This window comes from Opisthorchis viverrini (genome assembly GCF_000715545.1).
Source record: "Opisthorchis viverrini unplaced genomic scaffold opera_v5_41, whole genome shotgun sequence".
Lineage (NCBI taxonomy): Eukaryota > Metazoa > Platyhelminthes > Trematoda > Opisthorchiida > Opisthorchiidae > Opisthorchis > Opisthorchis viverrini.
In genome coordinates, this window is record NW_008751697.1 from 316,662 (window position 1) to 342,080 (window position 25,419).

Here is a 25,419-nt window from a genome sequence, read left to right on the forward strand (position 1 = left end):
ATAATAGGCCTTAGAAAGGCGCTTTAAGTCCCCAAATGTACGCGCAAACTGACGGTGACGAAGCGATTGTTTGCTGAATACCGAGCTCGCGGAACAGATAAGCGGCCACCTGAGAAACCACCAGGGCACAGTTATATGGGCTTGAGGCTTTCGGTTGTCAACAAAAAATCCTACGACCAGAGAAAATGAAGTCTTCATCGCATCACCTGGTTGTAACATATTTGCGACCGAACTAGCTAACTTGGCGAAAAAAACCAACGACCCAAGGTAATCTACTTGTGCTACATTCATGAACTCGAAATTCTGGTAATAGTGCAGACGTCCCAAAAGCTGAGCTCACTACCCCTATCTCGGCTGCTCGCAATTGAGTATGAGCCTATCTCTGCAAGTATGACCGCACAAACCTATAAAGTACCGGCTCGTAGTATATCATATCTGCACCGCATTATACTTTACCACATTTTGTCGGATTGTATTCTATTATACACATTTGTGTGGACCTGCAACTGATGCAACTTAATAGTATGGACATTCCGGAGTGCTAAGCCTACTACGATGCAGGAAGTGACATCCAAACCAAGCTGGTTAACACCTGAAAACTCATGTGCACCATCATCCGCATACACAATTGACGAATGCTAGCCATTAGTCGGGTATGATGATGGCTTGAGAACTGCCTCCTCTGTTCAACCTCCACCTTGCTTCCTCGGGTTTATATAGGTTACGAGGAGTTAACCGATTGCACACGCTGACAGCGTATGCCTAACAATCGTTTGCCGAAGATAGTGCTGTTTTCTATGCACAATTCGGAGTAGCGGAAGCAAAGAGGTGGCATACCCTTGACCTGGCAGAAGGGTATGAAAGAAATCGCGGAACGCTTGGGTGCTGTCAGTGCTAATTGTCTCCCAGTATAGGGACTGTGTGATCTCCACTGCGCCTGGTTGGAGAAGCTGCGAGACATGGCTGCCAACCGATGTCCGTGGTGATCCTGCTGTCAGTTTCTATCTAGATTGCCCGAATGAGTGTTTGGAGGGGTAGGCACCTCGAAATAATTGCAGTAAGCGAGACCTAAGTCCCTTCCCCACCCACTATTATTCTTTTCTTCACAATAACGCTTTCAAATAAATCATGGTTGTAACGGCAGCGAGCATCAGTGTTGAACACTGATGTCATGCTATCGATGATGATGATGTAACAACCATAAACGGAAACGAACAGCAGCTGACTTAAAGAGGCACATGAGAGATCAATTGAGAGTAGGAACCCGAAGACTGCCCATCAGCTTCCAGGGCTCGCAAAGATACCACCAACACTTGCAACCAACAGTGCATACCGTAACAGTGCCCTACATTGATTAGCATTGGAGGTTCGGGTCCTGTGTTTAAGTATTTAAAATATAGGGCAAACAACAGCTCCATAACTGTATCCTGATGATGTTCTCCTTCACTCCACACTGTGACAACGGACTCCTATAAAGCAGTTAAATCCGAATAGCTCATCAAGAGGTGAGTAACTACCATGATTCTGATGTTGCACGGTGATCCTTTTCTGTTTGACCTGTTAGAGGCCTGCGGTTTTAACGAAGTCAGATAAAACGCGCAGTGTGGGGAAAATTGAAAAGTTTATTTAATGAGAAGCATGCATATGTACAAAATCAATAATTGCCAGTGAAGAAACAAAACGCACAACAAATTGTTCCGGATTTGACAAGTACACGCGTTCGGAGGGCGTGGGTGAGCTTGGTAACCTAATTAATCAAAGGGGAACGAGAAAAGAAGGCACTTCAAGGAGTCTGGATGTCAGGGCTTAATTTGCTTCTTCATAGCTCGACGTCATCGAAGAATGAACAATCCTTGAACCGATACTCACTTTGGCGAAGAAGCCATAAATGGAAAACACCAATAAAAAACAAACACGAACCAATGGAAGGATGAAAGCACGGGAATAGAAACTGGCTGTGAAACTGCGCCTCTCAATAATGGACAGATCGAAGTCAAATTAGGTCACCTCTGTGAGAAAAATGAGTCCTAACATAACCACTGTCTGCGCAGTAACAAAGTCGACGTTAAAATGAATTTGGTGTACCCGATTTCGGCTTATGTGAGTAGTCTGAGTTGATTAGTATCGGACAATCAGAAAAATCAATATGGTTTTCAAATCCGCAGAATAGCCGCCACTGAGTAGCTATGGAGGTAAAGCTTCTTCACTACAGCGGTTCCTCTGAAAAAGTACTCTCATCCAGGAGACAATATTGAAAGCACGGAATTATTTCCAGTGCAAGATAAATTCGAGGAAACAAAATTTCAGAACAGAAGACATGCTCATGTACTCCAAGAGGCTGAGTTACTCTCCAATAGAAAACATCGAAGCGGGAATGTCTTAAATCACTGACCAAAATTTATCACTGGACAGTTATTTCAAACCGCTCGTCATGAACACAACCAACCCACGACGCTACTCTTCGCCACGTGACTTTGCTAACTCGGTACTGTATGTAGATAGTACTATACCACATGAAGGTGATGAAGTCCAATGACAGGATGAAACCATGTACAATAACTCGATTATCACCAAGTCATTTATGAGCATGCATCAAGCTACTGAGGGTCTGATCAGCCAGACAAACAACCATTGAGATCACCGCTCGCGCCGTGGACACAAGCAGTAGCAGGAGGGGAGTTTATCAGACGCCACTAAATAGCTATGGAGTCATGCGACAAAGGATTTCGGAAATAGCCGAGACGACTGTAAGCCGGTTGCTTGACAACTTGCATCCCAAAAGGGCACGTGAAGGCCAACAACTCCAAACAAACGGTCCTTAGTAGTTTAGCTAGACGATGGAAACTAACGACTACACAGGTTGACAACCTTACGAAAGCATGCCAATCATGCGTTTGCAAGAGTACTGATTACCTGAACTAGCCACTGAATACGACGTGAAAAATTACGTTCCACTTGCACACGAGCTATTGGGAAACACCTGGATACAAATAAAACCTGATTGCAACTGTGTACAAGGGTTCCCATTGGTAACCCACACACAAGGCATTTCGCAATACGCCGGTGTTTCCCCTGGAAAAAAGTATTGTCCCAAACTACATCAAGACCATCCATCAATTAAGGTAAAACATCAATGCAGCGCAATCTTTTAGTCTAAACTATCTAACTGGATTCCCTGCAGTACACCAAAGAGAAAAACGAGACATCTTATCCAATGAACTGCGGTAAGTCAAGTCCCGCTGGATGGCTTATTAAGCTGCTTGCTTAAGGCAGTTATTAGGAACTAGACTACGGTTGCCTTCTTGTTAGGCGGATTCTTGCACCGAAAGCACTCGCGGTTAGGCGCTGCCACGACCGAGAAGCCTAACGCGCACATCAGTGGCCAGAGGACCGGACCACCAGCCAATCATGATTCAATATCTGCCGAATGTCAGTTGTTAGTACCACATCTGGAAGGTATCTGAATTTCCATAATGTTGTTGCCTCATACACTTTAAATACGACGCACCGTACATGTTTCTGACCTGATTTTGGACATTTAATACGCGCGATCCACTCATTAGACCAACCGGCATAATGAAAACTGTGCAAGTGATGAACTCAGCAGCTCTTTATTGTCTATTCAGCACTGAACAGATCTACAATCGGCAGTAGAACAGCTGCGATAGGTTTACGGGGCAGCTTCAGCAGGTTCACTGAAACGGCTTTGGTTGGACGTTTCTCGAAGTAATGCAAATACCCGCTCAATAGTCGAACCAAAAACTCCATTATAGGATACCCAACTAAAAAGTTTTAAAAACGTTGAATGAATGCCTTCTAACGAACAGTTGCGTTTTACACATTCGCTGGTTGGAGACTAGTGAATGTATGAGAGGTGAATATTCGTTAGAAAACATTCATTCAGCGTTTCTGGAAGTTTTACGTACCAGGGTATCCTACGATAGAGTTTTTGGATCGGTACAATTATCTTCTTTAGAGAAGTATTCATTATTGGAGAGGATCGAGTATCGTATTTGTTGCGTCGGCGTATCAGGCCTAGCTCTAAAACAGTGTGGCAATGTATTGCCCAAAGACAATTCACTGGCAACGTTGGGAGGCGCAGCTTCAACTTAGGCAGATCAATACATGGAACGAATACGAAGTCAGTACAAGATAGGCACAGTACACACATAGACAGTGGAAACAGTGTGGGTATAAACATGAAAAAAAAAGAAATTTAAAGGGTAACCAGGCAAGATAAATAAGAGGGCGACCCAGAGAATGGGATGCTCGTATACCCGGAGCGGCGTGGATAGACCACGACCGATTTTTCGATTGCCCGACTCGCTCACGAATGCGTGGAGATCTCATAACCCATAGAGTTAAGGCAAACCACTTAGATCGAATCAGACTGAATCTTTCGACCGTTACTTATCTCAGTCGCTAGCCTCGTAGGATTAGCTACGGGGCTAGTCCCTCAGTTGACAACACTAGCTGTGCCACACAAGCTAATCCAGAGCGATAGAAGTTTGTAGCCATACAAAGCACGTAGGACTGTTGTACCTTGTGAACCATTCGTGGTAGTAAACCAGGATCTCAAGAAAAAGTGAGGGAGAGAGAGATTATGAGCATCTCACGTTCTCAATGCAGCCGAAACTAAGATACTTGAGTGTACGGTCATTCTTAAGGGTGGATCTCATAAAGTAGTAAAATTAACCTATTAGCATCTCCGTTGAGCAGATGTAAAGTTGTGATACGAGTAGTGAACAAAAGTCCCGGAAAAAGTACCACCTAAAAGGAGAAGCAGCATCGAAGTTCGGTGAAAAATGGCCACCAAAGTCCAGCAAAGAGTAGATGAGTCGATGGGAGTAGTCGATCAAGCACGATGTACTGAAACGAATGTAAGGATAAATTCATCAGCCCTGCAGATAACGATAAAGCTGTTCGAGGATGTACTCACCTGAAGACGAGGGCTTTCAATTCATATTTTGGAAATTAACATACATAGCCTAAGTATTACTCAGCTTCCAGAGAGGTACGGGCATTCTTTTCGTGGGGTTCAAGGTTTGTCCCTACGCCTCGAGCGTTCACTAGAATGTGTACGATGAGACTTGCGAGACCGTCTCGAAGAGTCTCGAGACGAGTGTCGGTGAGTGTGCTTTTTCCGGTGTTTGGCTCTTCTCGAGTTACGCGAAGAACGCGCCGGCGAATCAGAATCTGTGTCCGAGGATGAAGAGTCACGCGACCGACGGTGCTTCTTTGATTTTTTCAACGAGTCTCTACTATGTTTCCGGTGCTTCTTCACCAGTCCACTTCCATGGTACGTTGCAAGAGGGGAAGAAGACTGATCTAATTTGTGCGACCTATGGTGAGACCGTGACCTGCGCTCCTCACGCTTCCGCCTGTCTTTTGTCCGTACAGGTGAAGACGTCAGGTCCTCATATGTACCAGACAGTTTCCGCTTGTCTACAAGGAACAGGGTAAATGAACACATAGCGTGCCCTTATAGTGATATTGAAAAATCGAAAAACATACTAAAATACAAACTGCTCATTCGTTGTATAACTTGTGTATGGCGGTAGAGATAAGGATGGGTTCCCCATACCTATCGACGGGTCAGAACCCAAACGGGGATCTTGCGATCAGGAGTCCACGTCTCACGTCATGGGCCAACTTCAACCAGAATGAAAACCCGATATAAAATCTGGGAAGTCATAACCGATTGTCACCAAACTTTTTCGAAAACGGAAGTCATAACATGCTTTGAAGCGAATTTCGTGTTGGTTTCTCGAGGAAACCTATACGATAAGAAGCGTCATCACGTTTTCACCGCTGAGTCATGTCGGCCAGCAGTTACCTCGCACCACTGTGTTGGATAACCACGGATGAAGAGAAAGGATAAAGAAATTAAGGTGAGAGGGCAAATGCGAGGTGCTAAATGGGGTTGTAGGGAGTAAACCATGAGGCAGGGCTCCCGAAGGTCAGCCGACCAGCTCAGGCTTGTCATTGACTGCGATGGATCGTCATATAAGAAAGTGTCTTCCACCACCGATGAGCGTCGCAATCTGGTCCCAGCCCCGGAGAACACACGTGCCAAATTTCACCAGATTATGCTGTCATGACTTTCCTAGCTCATGACCATGCCATCATCTGAGCACTACTATCTAGCTTCCAGTTTCGTCGGAGCCTCGCATAAAACGTTTTCTACGGGCGGTACTCTATCGATATTAAAAGAATATGTATTTTCAGTAAACTGCTTGTTAGGCGTGCATTTGACCCATCGCCATGTATGTTTACTGATGGCTCAAGTGGTTAGAGTGCGAATTTATTGACCGGAAGGTCCACGGTTCGAACCCGACATCTGCCTCTGGACTTCCCCTGTCTAGGCTTGGGTGACCTGGCAGTATCCCAGCCCCCTTGCAACCTTCGGGTGGCATGGCAGTTAGGCACCGAAAGGGTGCTACAGCTGAGCAATTTACTGATGGCCAATTTCGTCAGTTAGCCTGACTGAAACCAGCTGGCAGAGGCAACGACGGTCGAAAAGCAAAAACTTATGTGCCAAGTATTGAACCGAAGAGAAGGACTGGTCGCGTACAAGCCCTATACGTCTGGTCGAAAACTCGACACTTTTTCGATGCCACAATGGACAACAAAGCGTGGCTTGCATATTCCGGACGCCATTCCATCTGTAGCACAGGAAGATACAAGCTTTCCAAATTAGCTGGCCGTCTCGGTCAGAGGACTTGTGACATAGATGAGTGCCCAACAAGGATGAAACTGCGCGATGGAAGAAAGTCTATTCACCCTAATACGCAAAATAAGGGTTTCACTGACTATTGCTGTCATAGCAATCAATCGACGTAATCCGCAGCGAGTCATTCCGATGTATCGGAAAGTTACTTTAAGTGGATACAATTCATCTACACATTGTAGTGGTCCTTAGCTTTCCAACAGATAAAACACTTTTTAAGGCCGATCGTGCCATGGAATGATACGTACCGGAACTCGGAGGGAGAAGATGCACCATGCTGCTAGCGCACATGAGGTGTGGGGAGTTGAATGAAGTGAATACGAATATACCTGTTCTGTTGCTTTGAATAAAGAACTTGGAGTTTTTAGGTGGTGGGCACGCAGCACAAAGTCACGTTTGACGTCGTCAAGTGTGCACGGGGGACAAGCGCATAAAAATGCGAGATAACGGTCAGCATATGGACAAAAAATACGTTAAAACTGTTGGATGAACACCGATTGAATATTCAAGCCATCAAGAGCTCCACTCTTTTGCGATGAATCAGAGCCACGTACGGGAAGATCTGTTGCGCGGCTCGCTATCTCAGTAGTGTGTTCAGGCGACGGCGACCAACAAATAGTGAAGCAAACTCACGTGAGACAAAAGCGATGCAACAAAACTATTGCATTGGTTCATTGGGGTACTGAAACTACATGTGTGCTGCTATCAATGGCCAACAGGGAGCCAAAACGCCATAGCTACGGTAACAACGCGCATACGTGTCGAGCATGTCCCGTTAGACAAGTAAGGACACAGAAGCTTACCTGAACGGACACTAGGGCTTGGAACATTACCGTCAGCTTCAGGCTCAGAAGAGCTACTGGAATCACCTGAGGAATAACGTTGTTCTTGTCCCCCCTCACGTGTGTCATTTGTTCCAGGTAAAACATCTACATTGACAAGGAAGGAGAAATGACTGGTTATAGGAAAGGGAGAGGCATAATTGACTCGTAGCCGTAAGCAAAATGGTTTGAAGTACATCAGAGAAGCTACTGATTACACAAAAAATATGGGATTGCTCAATGGGATTATTTGTCAGACACGCGACTGTGACCAAGTCAAAGGTAACGAAAACAACAGCTAATCGACAGAAGTAAACACAAACAGATATAAGATACTAACCTGGGCCCTTCGGGTTTGCCACTATTAAGAGACCCGATTGATGAACTGTCTTCGTTGTTCCGATCTTTTTCAACCAATACCTCGGCTTTTGGACCCTTATTCTATTCTGTTAAACCCATGAAGTTGAACGTTCGAGAGACTATCACTGTTTAACCGGAGCAGAAATCACGGAGACTATACATTCCTACTCAGCCTAAAGCGCACTTTCGGTATTACACTTGATAGGATTACTTGAAAATTAATCGGCTTTACTACCAATTAAAGTTGTGCACAACGAAAGACGAATACTCGTAGCTCCCTGTAAGTGAATTAGCACACACGAACAGCGTGTAGGTTCAGACAGACAAAGCGGCAACATGACAACAGGCCATAGCGGGGCTGACCATCGCATGCGTTTACGAGCGATAAGGTGTCGAACCTAGCAGACATGTAGTACGAGTGAACTCTTAATGTATTTTTACTGGACTGAAGACTCGCCTCACAGAAATATACCGGTGAATGCAAAATAAGGATTCTTAGTGCATTATGTATGTGGGCTATTTCGAAAAAAATTAGCGCGTTTAGTGCCGAGGTCAAAACTTCTCGAGCTCACAAAGCTTCAAATTGACCCAAGGTTAACAATTACAGTGGAATTATGTTTAAAAAAATGCTAGAATCACGTCGGACATTTTTTTCAAGTTGGGCGGGTCCAAAATTATTAGGACGTAACGATGCGAAATTAACCTGTCCCAAGGAATGTCCTACAGAAACTTGAAGCATTGGATTCGTATCTGGACACCAGATTTCTATCGAGGCATTTTACGAGAAGTACCGCGACATCTTCAAATAAAAAGGGCAATGGTTTGAAGTGGAGTTCTGTCTGGAGAAAAAACTCCCACCTGATAGGTACAAGGCTCCGAGAATTCAGGACTTATTTATTTCCAATAAACTAGTTTATCTACTTCACGGGATCAGCGAATTTCCACTTTGGGGGAGAGTACGACTAGAAACGACAATGGAACAGGGATAAAACACGAGATTTTACATTGAATTTAGAGCCTGCATATTTTGCACCTCAATTCAGCGCCAACTTCGGAAAACTGGCTCAACACAGATATGAGGCAAAACTCTTCAACGGAATACGCATCAGTTCAGATTGGTTCTCCCCGTTCGAAAAAGACCACTTTTGAGTCGGTCCGTCAGCGGCCTGCTCACAACGCAGCAAAGGAAATTAAGAGTACTCATGCTAAGACACAACTATCCTAATTAATATGAGTTGGTGAACGAAACACTCACTGCCTGACTTCTCGCTCAGTTCCTCTCCATTCTCCCGTTTTTCTTCGGGCTTTGCTGACAGTGATCCGGTGTGTTCGGTATCAGATTCACTTTCGCTGTTGTAGGCGACCAGACCTGAAACAAAGGCACGATAACAAATAAAATATTAGCCGTTCGGTGGTAACAACATTTCGGCACCTAGATCCCATGCGACCCGACGGAAGCACGAGAAATGTCATACTGTCCAAGCGTAGACAGGAACAGTCGAGATGGGAAGGTTGAGTTCGAAACACAAGTATTTGGGTCAGTAGGTTTTCGCCTTAGCCACTGAACTATCTTGGACTCAATGGATGGATCATACTGATTTGGATAATTAGCCTACATCTGTTTGCTGCAGTGCATCAAAGCACACCAACAACAAAGGGGACGTTGACGATTGGTACTGTTTCTTCGGTAGGTAAACGCTTACGAGCTGACTATAAGCTATGGAGTCACGAAAATAACCGCCTTCAAGTAGATTTCTGGGACCGAGGAGACTGCAAGAGAAGGCCACAGTCAGTGGGTACATTTTATTGCAATCGCATCGGCACATCTTGAACTGGGTTCACGGGTCCTCTGAACCTAAAGTGCTGGTTTTTACCGAACTGAAGAAAATAATCCGGTACTCATGTGCCAAGCAAAAGCGTTTTAGATTGCTGATGTTTAGCCATGGGTCTTCGTTGCTAGGTGTACGCTACAGATCGCTGCTGATCTCTTTTACAGCAAAGATGTGCGGCACCGCTTTTGAGTTCCACTGTTATGCATCTCTTGGTATATCATTGGAAGGCTTTTGGCAATTCGCATCTGCTCTCAAATTTGGCAGGAAAAACAGGTTTGATTTCAAACCGAAAGATTGTCACAACAACAGCACCACCAGTTATGGTTATTTCGAACACCTAATTTATTAATATTTACTGCGAATTTCACATCTTGGATACGTCTAGCGGTTTTTCAGCACAAGAAACTCTCCTTTTGTGGGGTTTGCCGGCCGAATTTTGGCATAAAATACCGTCGAAACATGGTACGATATTTGACTATGATCACCTGAAATAGAGGCGAAGAGTTGCAAATGGTGAGTGTGGCAGGCGTGTGGACATCTTTAAGTGTGTGGTTTTCTTTGCATACTGTGCTGCCTGAGAATCGGTTTGGAATAATCACGAAAATGGTCACTGGTTCATCTTAAAAAAAAGTGGGCAAAAAGCGACATGACTCCATCGATTTGTGCACTTGTCTAGGGCTTCATTTACTGATCTTAACTGCATACATAGCCCGATATGTCCACTGCAGGGATTTCCTGCCTGCTCGCAACGGCTGTGGATGAATTTACAGTTTCTGGTGGCTCTTGTGTTGACCATTGACCATTCTTGCGCATTCATGAATTGTATCAGTGGAACGGATTATTCTGTTTGCCACTGGATGTTCGAATGTACAAAATTCATTCTACAGAAGTTCATCATAAGACAATCCCGCTTGGCTAATGTGCAGCATAAGCTGACAACTTCCGTACTCAGTCTTATCGTCTGGTAGGTTTCGCCTATATGATGAACCGAATGCAATTGTTCGGCCGATGAGAATTTGGAAAAAAATACCGAGACACGGGCAATTCAGCCCCGTTTCAGAATGTGTGTAGTTGATGAGGAATGCGAATTGAAAAAAGCTTGGAATCGTATGAGGTTCAACTAAGGGGCACATGAAGACTGGCTTATGTGTATGTATAACATCATCTTTTCATAATGCAGGAACGTGAAGACCACGATTCAAAAACGAAATAATAGAACAGCACACTGATGCCGAGTTTAGGGGGAAGGTTTCACAACTATTTGCCCGGGTCTTTGAGGTCTCGCAAAAACTTGGGCGCTTTAGTATTGCACAAAATACTATCTTCCAACTGGACACAACTACAGAGAGAAGAACTTGAACTACAAACTGACACACCGGATCTCATTAGGAAATTAACCAAATGTCTCAAGAGGTTTTAGCCTGATTTATACAACGAACGACACGGTCGACTTCCCGGAAAAAAAGCCTCCCCCATAAGGGACGACTGAGATTGGGTTCTAGGGGGAGTATCGTATGCTTTAGTGTCGTTCCTAGAACCGTACGTGTGTAACAGCTGGAAGCCATTTATCTGAGCACAGACACGTCCGTAATGACAAGTTTAATGTGAAAGAATGGACATGATACTGAACTGAAGACAACGTTCACATACTGTTCAACAATGCTGGTTGATCTATCCTAAGTGATGGATAAGAGACGTAGCCGTTGCGTACAGATCTTCGAAGATTCTCTGTTTGAAGACTGGTACCTCTGATGCAGAGCGCGAGTCAGGTGGAAACATCATATTAGTACGCCATCAAGTTTTCTGGAAAGGCAACTCTCCCCTCTCCAGATATATCAACGGGTCACACTCCACAGGTTACGCTGGTTAGGTAAGCCAGATAAGCTAGGGGAATGTTTGTTTCACAGAGCCCTATTCGCTCAGCCATGTACCGGATGGAGAAGATCCAGGGGCGGTCAGTCCATGACCTGGCAGAGGCACGAAAGCCATTACCAGTCAATTCAGTCGCGTTAGTAGCTTCGGTTTCTCTTCCCACCCCCGGGGGAAAGTCAATGCTTGTGACGCTTATAGATATGGAACGTCACGCAGGCAATGGCGACTCTGCATCAAAGCTATTTCCGTTACTGTGTAGCTCTCCCATTTAGTGCCATATTGGACGAGCAGAACTTAAAGTCACTGAAATGATTAGATCAGTGCCTCCAAGGCGTGATAGACATTCCCTGATTTTCCCTATTCTCGGTGAACAAAGCTGTAACGACTGGAACCACTGCACTTCAGTACATGTGGTCTGTGGTTGGAACAGTGAACTGAACTGTTCATGTACCTAGAAACCATGGATGGAAAGTAAACACAGTTACCTCATCACGTGTGAACATGGACAAACTGTGCGAATGTTGGGCGCATTTAAAAGGTCGTGATCAGATAACGCGATCGTAAACAAAGTGAGTACATGTTTGCGAAAAGTTATATTAGAAACTTGAGAATGAAACACCTGATAAACCAATAAAGCGAGGACATGATTAAGGTTATACATACAGAGTTCTGGACAAAGCACGATGAGACAGTGGAAAATATCCTGAGGCCGGTTGTTGCAAACAGCGCATGCACACTTATCAGCAACCAGGTCCTGTGCCATGCAGAACCAAAAGTGAAGCTAACTTATTTATCGAGTGCGGGGTGCAGACCATTCGAACCAGGTACCCTGTCGCAATGGAGGATTGATATCTCCACTGGATTTCGATTGCTGATGGCGGGTTGGTGTCATTGTTCCGTTCGGGCCCGCTGGGTTCTTCGATCGGTTGTATTGAACTGAACTGTTCTTTGAAGTGCACAGCCCACCGCTCAAGATGACGATTACCGTCTTTTCCAAATAGTGTTTCACTGACACCTGCCTCCTTTCGACCGTTGATCGAATCAGCTGTTGACTGCAGCAAAAGCCTTCATCTCCTGGGCTTCGAAAGCCCCCAGTGTTCTCTATCATTCGTCAAGCTCCTGGTTACCTGGTGTTTGAGGGATCTGCGTTCGCCAGCGCATTCGCTAGTTGCCGGTATGACCTTTCTGGCAGCCAAAAGACCTGAACTCGACGATATCCAGTGTTCATTTAGTCGAGTCAGATGGTCTGGACAAACAATTCTGAAAGCTGAGGGCAAGCCTTCTTTAACCCGCTTCCATTCAACCGCCAAGCAATCTTCGTCATCCGCATGATTGTGCGTTTCCATTAGCTTTCTAAAAATATCAACCCGATACTCTTCAGCTACTGAAACTTGTAGAAGTTGATGAACAGAATTGCTCTCCTTTGGCACACGTAATGCTGACGCAAAGCGAAGTAAAAACCGGGTCCGTGCGATGGCATGATCAGAGTGAAGTTGCATACCCCGAAGGAACTACAGTCCATAGTTGAGGCTCTCCATCGGTAACTGATAGCCAACTAGGTGGCCTCCAATTAACACGATGTGAGCGCTTGTGTTGGAAGCCCGTACTGGCCCGGAACAGACAATGACCTGAACATAAGTCGCTACCCATTATATCTACGCTCAACATCGACTCCGAATTGGCCACCTAACTGTACTTCTTCCTGGTTTATTAGTTCAACTTGGGATTCATTTCACTCGCTAGGTTTACTATGTTCGCCGTTCCTGCTGACCGAAGCGGTCGTGACAGATCTTGACAAAACTCGCCCTTCTCAGTTTCAGAACTGCAGTCTGCTAGAACGTATACCGGTAGGACAAAAACCTTTTACCGCATCGACCTGCATTGATAGTAACTGAGCCAGACAACCGCCAAGACGACTGTTTACTGGGATCCAGTCCAGTAAGGCGCTTTCAGTATTGGGGCTGAGTGCAAATCTCACACCGTAGATACCATGAACCATCGTCAGGATCACCAGATACCCGAAGAGTGAAGCATCTGGGCTCGTCCTAAGTGGCTCGAGAATCACAATGGAAGTGGGGTCCTTTATGCGTGTCGGAGGCGTACAAACATCGATAGAGGGAAAGCAAGGTTTCAGCAAGGGATGCCTGTTGCCCAATCTGACATAAAGTACGGACATCAAAGGCTACAAAGTGAAGCACGTCTTTCGAGGTTAGTGAGTGATTTTGGTTTATTTTTCTGGACAAAGGTTTGGACACGAAGTAGTGGCTAGGGGATTGGCAGATAAGTTGATTGCGCTGCGTTGTATGATGAGTGGGGAGGGAGTGTAGAAGGCCGGTGAGCGAAGGGATGTAAGGGCAAATGATACTTCCCGGTCGCCCAGGCCCAAGAAGGAGGTTTGGGTGAGGTATCCCACCTTAAGTCTTCGCCTCAATTCTGACTCACAAGGAGGATGTACGATTTTGTTAGGGGACCCTGCCCCTGGCCTCTGGCTCAAAAGTCTGAACCGCGAGACAGCGGTTGTTGGAGTTTTCTTGGGTGACGCTTTCCGGAGCCAAAGACTTAATAATCTGACCCACTTGGCTGTAGGGGGCCGGCATGGCCTGATGGCTCAGGGAGAAGGACATTACTGTCTCACTCCTAGTGCAGTTATGCACAGCGGGTACCTTTTGAGCAGCACCGGACTCTGGTTTTAAAGTATTGCGACCGTACTGAGTAATGCGTTGGCGGCCACGATCAGCCGTTCGGCGATCGAAGTGTGCGGTTTTCGGGGCCGACCTTTTCGAACCCATCCTTCCTCGGGGGAAGGCAGCATCGCTGCTTCCATAAATATGGACATGCTGGTCGCCTGGAAGAAGCGCCTTACTGCCTCCACACTCCTACCGCAGAGGACAGTACGACTTTACCTCAAGACCGCCTTGTAATACGATTACTCGCTGTTCTTCTTCAGGCTGCTCCCCGTTGGCCTTCCTGGCATGGCTGAATATTTAGACGAATATTTAAACGAACAAACCAAAGCCAAAAAAGGAATCACTTCTGGAGGTCTGCAATGGTCGTCTTAGTGAGATTAGACAGCCCCTTCGTAGAGTGTCAGCCAAAGCACCTGTCAGTTCAGTTGGTAATTTAAAAACCATGTATTAGGGATACGTTGATTCCAGTGCCTACAGTTGCGTTTATAGAGAAATGGGAGAATACAAACCGGACACATACTGAAAGTAATGGCTTAATCAGTGGTGAATCGCTCTAGCTGATTGATGAACTGGACGGTTTTGATGCAGGCTCGATACTAGATGCGAGACTTGGTCATGTCTGCGACCGTTGTAGTGTTGCGCTCGGGGTTCAAACCCTGAGGCAGTAGCTGACAGTATGAACGAACTTACTGGTTAGTGCTATCAGATCCTAAATTACTTTCCTTTCGGTCGTTTCCTGACCGTATATCGCCAGGCGAAGTGAGCACCATGAAGTCCTCTGACATGCAATACACATGGCCTAACCAGCATGAGGTGTGGCCGTCTCGACTAATGGCATTCCTGTCACTACAGATCCAATATATCAACTGGACCAAAATAGTGCTTGAGACATCGATGGTCGAACATTGAGTTTCCGTTTATCTCCCATGCGTACAGGTCGGGTTCTGATCCATAGAAGCAGACTGGATAGCCCAGTGGCGTGTACTTTTCCACTGACAAGAAAAACGGAATTCACATCGGCGACAGAGGTATCTGAGATTTGTAAAAGTTTCCCGATTTGAGGAGTGATTTCCGACTCCACCATGAATTATGCAGCTGACCCACTACGTCAGGACGCGAGATTATGATGCTCTACAATAATCACACCTCGGACGCCTCTAAAGATGCGAGGAAACATGCATAGTCGATGCAGTATACGTTGGCCGAATGGGACGGTCAATCAGAAAGAGCAAACAACAAGAAACTGGAAATTTGCCATCCCATCACATGGTCAATAAGCTAGCCCGAGCGGGTACCGTATGGGGAGAGTAGCAGGGATGCAGTGGACTTACTGAATGATGACCACATCACACCGTTTCGTTTACTAGCTGATAAGTATATGAATCTTAAAAATAGACCAGCACACCGGCAAATAGGAAAGCAGGCGTTGCCCATCAACGAGCTGGATTACGTGAGGCAAAACCCATAATTATCATTAAGGCTTTCAACAGAAGCAATAACAGGACAAACAAAACTAAAATACACAGGACCCAAGTCATTAGAAAAATTCTGCGAACTCAGCACTACTCAGGAAGACGCAATTGGAGACTGATTCAAGTATGGTGAAAGAAAACGACGACCAGTGGGGGCGAGATGGACCAAGTGGTTACCGCGCGAATTTACTGACCGGAAGGTCCGTGGTTCGAGCCCGACCTCTGGACTTCCCCTGTTTAGACTTGGGCGACCTGACAGTATCCCAGCCCTCGTGCCTCCTTCGTGTGGTATGGCAGCTAGGTACCAAAAGGGTGCTACAGCTGAACGATTTTTTTTGGTGGGTCGAAAATGCTCAGGTCCTCAAAATGAATGGAATAGAGTAGGAAACCGGGTTTCTGGAACAGCGGATGTGGTAGGAAAATTATCCCTTTTTCACGTTAACCCGTCTCGGGATTTTCTAAAGATGTCCAGATACGATTCTCAAGAGGATCTGACGGAACTCTCAGATAGTATCGATGGAAATTTAATGTCAAACCAAGGTATCCTAAAACTGTTTGAGAAGTGTGTAACCTTTCGGATTTCGTGTTGGAGTTCCCTTCGAGCCACTTTAACCTGACATCCCATCACCTTTAGATCTCTACGAAGAGGGTTTGAGATGCTTATCAAATCACATTTAGGGTTTTAAGAAGACTTCCGAGAAAACTGCAGGAAACTTTGACATGAAATACACATAACAATGAAATGTTCCTCAAGACGACACGCAACCAAAGGAAACCGCCAAAAGATGCCCACGATTTCAAATGAGTATCAGAAAGATGTAAGGTTTCTGCATAAATATATACAGAGGTGTCAAGACCTACACCTTGCCTTGCTACGGTTACGAATACCGACGTTGAAACAACCTAAATGGCTTCAATCCACTCCCATCAACGAATAATATGGGCCAACAGACATTCGAAATATGCATTCGCAAGTAACCCACCCATAAGCCCAGAGGGAGCCTCAGCAGTCATTTCCACGAATGGGGTAGGCTCGTGAGATGACTTTCGCGAACGTTCTTCTTCTTTTCGTGCAGAAGAGAGGGCCTCTTCTGCAACAGCCAGAATCAGTTCCCCACTGACTGCTAATAAAGCGTCCGTTAATGTTCGTGTGATAAACCGTGTCTAGGAAAAACGAAACGTGATATGCATGATGAAATGGCGTGATATGGCTGCCGAAAAAGCTTTTAAAATGGAAGAGGCTGATCGCTTGTGGCTGTGGAGAATCGGATGGTTTTTGGTTCGGGTGGGCATTTCACCTATCTGTACACGATACAAAGGTCAACATAACTTTCAGTGAAGGTTGACCAGCTTCACTGGAAACGAAAGGTATCACATAGGTTCTTTGTTTAAAATGGTCACTCGAAATAGTTTGTCTCCTCTGTTTGCATTACATCCAGTGTCATTTGAGCACCTGTGCCAAAAATAAACCCCAATGAGACTCCGAAGCGAATCCGCATAGGCGGTCGATGGTAATATCTGGTATATTTGATTTGTACGGTTTCAGGATTATCACTATCCGTCGACTGACCATCTCTGCTACTGTCATGTGACGCTGCCAAACTTGACGGGTATCAGCGTCAAAACGCAAACAGATAGTCGAATCAATGAAAAAGCATTACTTAGGGGAAATGTTTCAAGGCTTTGTGATAAACAAACCTACCATCACATAAGGAAGCTGAAATTCGCTGAGGTGTCAGTGGTTCTAACATAGACGGTTGTGATAAAACCAATATAACATTGGCTACCTCACATGCTTTGAAAGGTCTTCATGTACCAAGGGAAAATAGAACAACAGAAAACCAACAGAAAATATATACTTACCGTTTCCGCCTGTTGATCTTCTTCCGACAAAGCACCAAAGACTTTGCGGAATTCATTGGGAGTGAGCGGCGCTAGCGTGTCAGGCGTAGCCTGTTCAGAACATAGCGGGATAGTGGACGATAACCAAGCAAACGGACAAACATGTAGCATCCATTTACTGCAATTACAAAACTGCTGAGATGATGCGATCAGGTCGCAAACCGATCGTAGGCGAGAAATCACGAATAGGAGGCAGAATAAACAAATCAGGGTCAGAAGTTCGCGGAGTAACTTTCCTACATGTCGAGCAGCGGTTGAAGGAATAGCACATTACGAGAAAACCATAGTGGGAAAGCTTGTGAATCCAAAAGAGTGAATGAAATGGTCAAGTGGCACACAGCCCTCAAAAAGTTGTGGAGGCATTGCCATAACGCCCCAAGCTTTCCAATACGATACAAACTGAGTGGGCAGCTTACCGAGTTGCCAGTTAAAAAACCTGACGCGTTAGGTGGATTTAGGGGAACTACACCAGATTTGGCATCTGCATCACGCGAACTTTCCAGAAAAGCAACACGCTGAGCTCCTAGCGATGAGGACGCACGCTGTAGGCTGACCGGTTCAGTCGGCCCTTCAGAGGGACTGTGAGTGACAACACTCTTTGGACTCAAGAGTGCGGACGATTCTTCAAAGGTGTCTTGTTCCTCGTCGCTTGCTTCATCGTTTACCAGAGGTTTTTCAGAGGCTACACGAACTGTTCCTGTTTCTTCTTCCATTACTATATCGCCTTCTGCATCACGTTCGGCATCAGGTGCAGCGCCCAAAACTATGAAAATAAAGAGGAAAAATAATGTGAAATTGAAAGTAAATAACGTGGATCCACAGATGATCTAAAGGCTGGAAATTCCAGCTTCAAAGTTAGGTCAAGAGCAACGGTCCCTAGTTTTGGGCTGATGAACACCCCATAGGGGAACATTATCACCAAGTCCTACTCGTTTGAGCTGCGCGCGTCAGAAACAAAGAATACGATAAGAACCATAAGATAATGCCCGAGAACACGAAATTATGACTCCGCATGCAAAATTAACGCCACAGCTTCGTCACAATAAAGTCCTCAACGACAAATCGCACCGAATAAGTAAACAAAAAACTGGGCTCTTACCAGTATCACCAGAAACGGCAGCCATTTCTTTGGCCTTTTTCTTCTCCAACTTTTCAAGTTCATCACGGAGCCAAGCGGGAAGAGCGCGTTTTTTTGTTCCATCACCCTGATCATGTTCCAGTCCTTTGGGAGGCCAAGCACCAGTGCTGACGGCCGCCTCCTCTGAAACCACAGAATATTCGGTGACAAGGTAGCATGCAAAGATGAAACTTATCGGGCAACGACAGCGACTAAAGCCGATAGTTTGTCAACAGAGAGAGTTACCACGAACGTCTCTCCCGATATAACACTTTCGAGAGTGACAACTCTCGGTCAGTCCCTCTCGCAATTCGAATACATGGGATGCACCCGAATTATAGACTCATCTATTTTTCACCCTGAACCCACGTTGCATCCTGACACAGGCAACGAGAATAGGTTCAGCAACTTCACATACGCATCAGTTTTGAGTACCATCCAGTATTGCCAACTCACTCACCTTGGGAGCTGACACAGCGCATTTGTCGCCATTCCTTCGACTGAAACTAACATCACCTGTAAGGACGTCACGCTGATAATTCCATGCATCTGGTCCACTCAGGTCGAACTTTTTTTTCACTAAAGACGATATTACTACACTGAGGATTCCGCGCAACAGTGGTCGGTGTTAGATCTGAAAACGTGTAACCTCAGTACGCTTCCACACTTTCTCAGGCCTCGGAAATAAGGATTCGTCGACCCTGTAGTATTCGTGTAGACTGTTTGAAGCGACGGCTACAATAAGTCAGTTTTCAAGTCGCCGCACCTTCGTTTCTACCGCATGTAGGCTAAACGATGCGTCAGTTTTGTAGTGATGGGTGCAAATTTACGAAAAAGCCCAGTTTATGGCATTACTTTACAGCATCCAGCGCTCTCAAGTGGCGCTTCACGAAGTGGGCTATAGAGCTGGGTTACCATTTGGTGGATCATATGGTTGTGTTTACAGTCGCGGATATTTACAATCAATTGGCATCGCTATTCTACTTATCAAAATCTTGAAGCAATCCAGAAAGCCACAAACTGTGCTATCATGGGTGATACCGTCTGTGTGTACCTTGTTTTGATACCATCGACCTGTGAGCTGCGACCTTGAGTCCCTATACAAGCCGGAATGATTCCAGAGATTCACTAACGGAATCATGCTGTTGAATATCCATGTAGATACGCAGGCATGTCCCCAACAGGTCAGTACTGGTTTTCTGGATCGACGTGATTGCGAAGCTTGTTCGCTCGCAACGGGCCTCAAAAAGTTGTTCACGAGTACACTGTGAAAAGTAGTGAATAACCGACCAAGTATGGAATGCGTTCAATACAAATAACCAGCAAAAGCGAACGAGTTACAATTTACGCAATAAGGTTGTAAAAACAAAGGTGAACCATATCCCGAAAAGTTTCTGTTTATTGAGTTTCAGGAGTCGTATTCAGCGCAGTCAACTTGCTGCCTTACAAACAACGAAACAAACGTAACGTTTTCTTGAATGACGGTCGGCTTGACAGTGAATTCATCCATAGCACTAGCCATCAGTTTTTGTGCACAGAGATTTACCAAGACACTCCACAACAGAGGAAGACAGTAGTGGATCCTTAATAAGGATGAGCCTTTTTCAAACATCGCATACGGAATGGAGTTTCACATCAGACATTGTCACGCACCATTCTGAAGGGTATTGTCTTTTCGGGGGACCTCTATTCGGGTGCATGAGCTTACCGTTCATATATCAAATAGAGAGGCGTCGGACATAAACAGCAAATGGTAGATATGCTGAAAAGTTCGAAAGTCAGTGCTTCAGAGCATCCGTTTTTGAATTATCTCATCAATGGTAACCTCGAAAACGTTTTCGTGTATCAATATGTTCAACTTCGCAGAAGTTTACATATGCAATAGTATGCACCAACACACACATGAAATTTCCCTGCATGGCCGGCGGTATGAAGTCATGGGAAGACATGAGAACCTCAAATGGAAAAATCAACAACAAATCCTTTCAAGAAAGGTTGGAAACTGGCGGTGATGGAGCGCACAGAACTCGATGAGGCCCACCACGGAAAAAATGGCAACATAGCAAGATGTATATCCAAACATTCTGCAGTGCTTAGTCACTTAGGACGCGACGTACAGCATAAGGCCCGGTAAACCGGCAAATACAAACCAACACTTAATGCGTCCTGTTGAACCCTTTCTCACGCCGGACGCTAACCCCACTGTAGTATTTCGGAAGCCCCCAATGTCAACCACTCACCGAACGCAGACAACAGATGTTCCGGAACAGGCAAACGTGGCATTGTCCCATGGGTCGATAGCTTGGGTCGCGGTAAACAGGAACCAATAGGACGATCCAGCGTAGGACGTGACCTGGTTGCTGCAAAAGCTGATGGGAACAAACCTGCCGGTTTGGCTTCGGTCGTATTCGACTGCACTGCGGTTTGCATCCGAATGTCGACATCGTAATATCCTTCATCGACAGGCTCAGTGTGATGCGGTGGAACACGATAGTCTTGATCTCCGTTGGATTGGAAGTGTTCTCCATCGGGCTCAAAATGTGGAACTTCTAGATGTGAAGGTTCTGGATGCTAATGTAGACAGAAAGTATACATAAGAGTAGAAGGAAGCTAGCTCCCTCACATGATAGCAATGACAAAAGAAATATTCTCCATGAGTACTGCGTCGTATCAGTTGTCAAGGTTGTTTTAAATCACTATTGACAAATAAGTGACGGTATTTGGGCTAAAAGGTTCCTTCTGCTTGAGATTCCCAGTCTAATTCGCACCGTTTGGTCGAGCCGGCGTACTGTGAAAAGCGACTCACCACCCCAGGTTTTTCTGCAGATGTGACCCAGAGGGAGGGTAAACCTAGAAGAGAACACCATATTTACTTGGTAGAAACATTTAACCGAAAGCTAATGACAAGCCATATATATATATATATATATATATATATATATATATATATATATATATATATAAAGCCTAGAACATTTACTGAGGACGTGCCACGCGAGCACAGCAGCAGCGTCAAGCGGTAACATAAGCCGGCTAGTTTACACATAAGATAAGATAAGATCAAAATTCCTGCTGGTAGTCAACCCTAAAAAACGGATGCCGTGGCCTCGTGGATAAACACTGCGGCTTCTGCAGTAGTTTCGAAGCTGTGTCCTGAGATTTACCTAGTGATTTTCTGTCCCATAGCTATGATGTTCGGAATTCAACTCCATCACATGCGTATTGTCCCACTACAGTTTTGAAGAGACTAGGAGTCCAGAACACGGAAAGGCTGCTTTGAGGGACGAAAACTGCAGTAAGCGACTTCAAGACAATTGGGGATCTACCGGACACATTTGTGCAGGCAAAGCAATATGCAATTTAGATAACCACTGGTACATCGTAATGTGCAACAAACCCCAGCAACAGTTGCTTTATGAGCATCCAAGTTGCAATCAGTTACGTGGACAACCGTGTGGAATCACTGGTTCGGAAGTATCCTCAGAATAGTATTCACTAGCGAATTACTGCAATATCCGTCTATAAAAAATTTTCATCCCGATTTTTCGCTTAATTGTTGGTATGTACTGATCTTGCCATCAACCACGTTGACGTTTTGTATTATATATATATACATTGTGGTCAATGCATAACCTACTGGACGTGGATATCGCTCGGAGAAATTTGTATGTTCTGGAGGTCCGTAAAACGGTTGATGGTCAGCTGGATGGGGAAAGCGCTGAACAGAAGATTGCGGCCCGAGGTAAGGAGCCCTTGGTCTGTAAGATCGAGCGGGTGGATATCCTTCACGAAAGCCAGGTTGTCGATAACCATGATCAACTGGGGGACCAGAATGAAAGGGTGGCACGTATCCCCGTGTAGGGTGGTGATGATAATCATAAGCATCGCATGGCCCCATAGGATGCCTAATTGGGACCGGTGGGTTGTGTCGAGAGTAGTCCCAAGTAGCATGGGGACCTGGGACGCACGCATCATGCGTTTCATGGTGGAAATCATGCGGATGCAGCTCACGAAAATCAGTATCATGATGAACAGGTTCTGAATAACTTCCAAAAGGTATATCTTGCGTCTGGTCGTCAGCATGGGCAGGGAAATCATGTGTCGGCACCATGTGAGTAGGGTGTTGATTTAAGTCATCGTACTGTTGATCTGGAGGGACGGTGACTGTCCAAGGCGGAGGGTTATTGTTGAAACCATCCAAAGCTTGAACAGGTTCATTAAAGGAGGATCCAGGGAAGACATTTTCCGGGACGGGAGTAATAATGGAGGGATCTTGTCCATATGTTGGCGGTTCTGGGGGCTGTGCTGGAGGAGGTGGTGGCGGAGGCGGTGGAGGTGGCGGTGGAGGCGGGGGTGGGGGCTGGCGCCAAAAAAACGATACAGGGGGCCACGCAGGGGTTTGCAAGAGCGGAGCACGTCGAGTTGCCCACTGCTTGGCCAAGGCAGCCCAGTTATCTGCATCATGTTGCGTGTCCGGGGTAGCCGACCTAGGTCCATGGATGAGTGTTTCCGCCCATGATTGTGCAGTGAATCCTGGCCACATGGCGTGCTGGAAGAAGAAGTGGATATAATCATCTCCCTAATAAAAGACCACCCACAGGGGATGCCAGGAGTGCGTTGTCTAACAGGGGGTTTGGTATGAAGGAAAGATTATTATTATCATCATCACGGACAGCACGACATCAGTGTTTGACACTGATGCTTCGCAGAAGTACAACCATGATTTATTGGAAAGCCTTATTATGAAGAAAAGAGTGAAGGCGAATGCGGAAGAGACGCAGTTCTACCTACATTCAGGCAATCTGGATAGAAACTGGCGACACGAACGCCAATCAACATCGATTAGCAGCCATGTCTTGCAGCGTCTCCTCATCCTGGAAGGCGAGTTGCACGGACAGAACCCAAACGTCTCGTGATTTCTTTTATACGCCTCTGTCAATTAAGGGTTGGCCACCTCTCTGCTTCCGCCACTCCGAATCAAGCAAGGAAAACATCACTCTTTCTGAACAAACGATGGTTCAGTATACACAATACATGGCCTAACCAACGTAGCTTCTGAAGCTGGACACATTCTTCAGTAGAAGTTCCCGTGGCACAACCGAAAACCCGCTTTCAAATTGCCTCGTTACGGATACGGCGACACCAACCGGGCCATGGTTCTAATACAACGGTTGTCGAACACCCGAAAACGTCCCAGTTCCGCTCATCGAACAGGCCAATTTTTACAACCACGAAACAAAACAGCCCGTGCTACAACATGATACGTGCGTCCCTTGAAATTCAGAGATACATCACTTTAATGTCATAAGGGTGTCAAACTAACAAACGCGACCCGAGCCTTGCAGATTCGTGCATTGACCCAATCTGTCACATCAACTTCCAAGGTACGTAAAACGCAACACTACTTCGGGTGCCTCTCGCTGAATTGTAAGTGGCGTGTTCAGTGACTGAAACTGCACGAGCATGGCCTCACACTTTGCTGTTGCAAAGTACATACCAAAGGACTGGATGAATTGGGTCAGTTCATCCAAAAGCAACTGCGCCTTTTCCTCTTCGAAGGCGAGAACGACGTCGACGTCATATTCCAGATCGACAAGGTTTTCGTCAGTCTCTTTAAACAGCGGGGTTCTGAAGACCTTACAGCGTTCGTTTCATTAACTCATCGATCACTCAACGAAATAGGAACGGAGGAAAACGGTACCCCCGACGGTGTACGAAAGATTTGGAAAGCTCTCCATATACTCTCACACGCGCGAAAGTCTGAGAAAACAAAGAACGTATCATGTTCACTAAATTCCGGGGCATTCGCTGATGAGCAAGCGTGTCAAGAACAGACCGGTCAACCGAGTCGGATGCATCTTGGAAATTCAGGAATATTAAAATCGAGGGTCGTGGTACGTATGGCGTTGTTCTAGCGCCTGATGGAGTATGAAGATTCGATCAACGCGACCCCTACCGGGCCGGAACCCTTCTTGCTGCGCTCAAGTCAGTGCTTCACGAGCCACCATAAGGCGACGAAGCACAAGTGACGCCAGCAGTCTCGTCACAACTGCCCCCATGTGGTTACCACACTCACTGCAAGACCCTTTTTTAAAAACCAGCGCTAACGCCGACTTCCATAGTTGTCTGGGACAGTCTCCTTTTCTCAAATGCAGGCAAGTGGATCAGACAAGCGCTGGCCAAGAATTTCACCCCGTCTTTGAACAATGCGGATGGGAGGTCATTTGGACCAGAAGCTCGCTCGTTCTTGAGAGAACATATGTAATGATAAAAATCCGAGACCGTAAGGGTTCCTAATGAACTGATCACTACTGAATGATGTGTCTTGTTTACGAAAGCGATAAAGATAATAAAAGATAATCATTCAGCTGTAACTCCCTTTCGTTGCTTAGCTACCATGCCACCCAAAGGGAGCACCAGGGCTGGGATTCTGTCAGCCTAGACGGGTCGTGGTACGTATGGCGTTGTTCTAGCGCCTGATGGAGTATGAAGATTCGATCAACGCGACCCCTACCGGGCCGGAACCCTTCTTGCTGCGCTCAAGTCAGTGCTTCACGAGCCACCATAAGGCGACGAAGCACAAGTGACGCCAGCAGTCTCGTCACAACTGCCCCCATGTGGTTACC

The 25,419-nt window shown here is 45.9% G+C and overlaps 1 protein-coding gene across 1 annotated transcript; it reads right to left on the reverse strand.

Moving 5' to 3' along the window:
• Window positions 1-1,601: 1,601 nt before the first annotated feature.
• On the reverse strand, window positions 1,602-23,341 carry T265_13150 (hypothetical protein; the record flags this gene model as incomplete). The annotated part of the gene is made up of 10 exons (XM_009167457.1): window positions 1,602-1,747; window positions 4,940-5,445; window positions 7,534-7,659; window positions 9,167-9,280; window positions 16,758-16,938; window positions 17,638-17,727; window positions 18,093-18,439; window positions 18,776-18,937; window positions 21,034-21,364; window positions 22,431-23,341. 9 exons carry the CDS (start codon window positions 23,334-23,336, stop codon window positions 5,039-5,041), a joined length of 2,664 nt encoding a protein of 887 aa, XP_009165721.1.
• Between the last annotated feature and the right edge of the window lie 2,078 nt (window positions 23,342-25,419).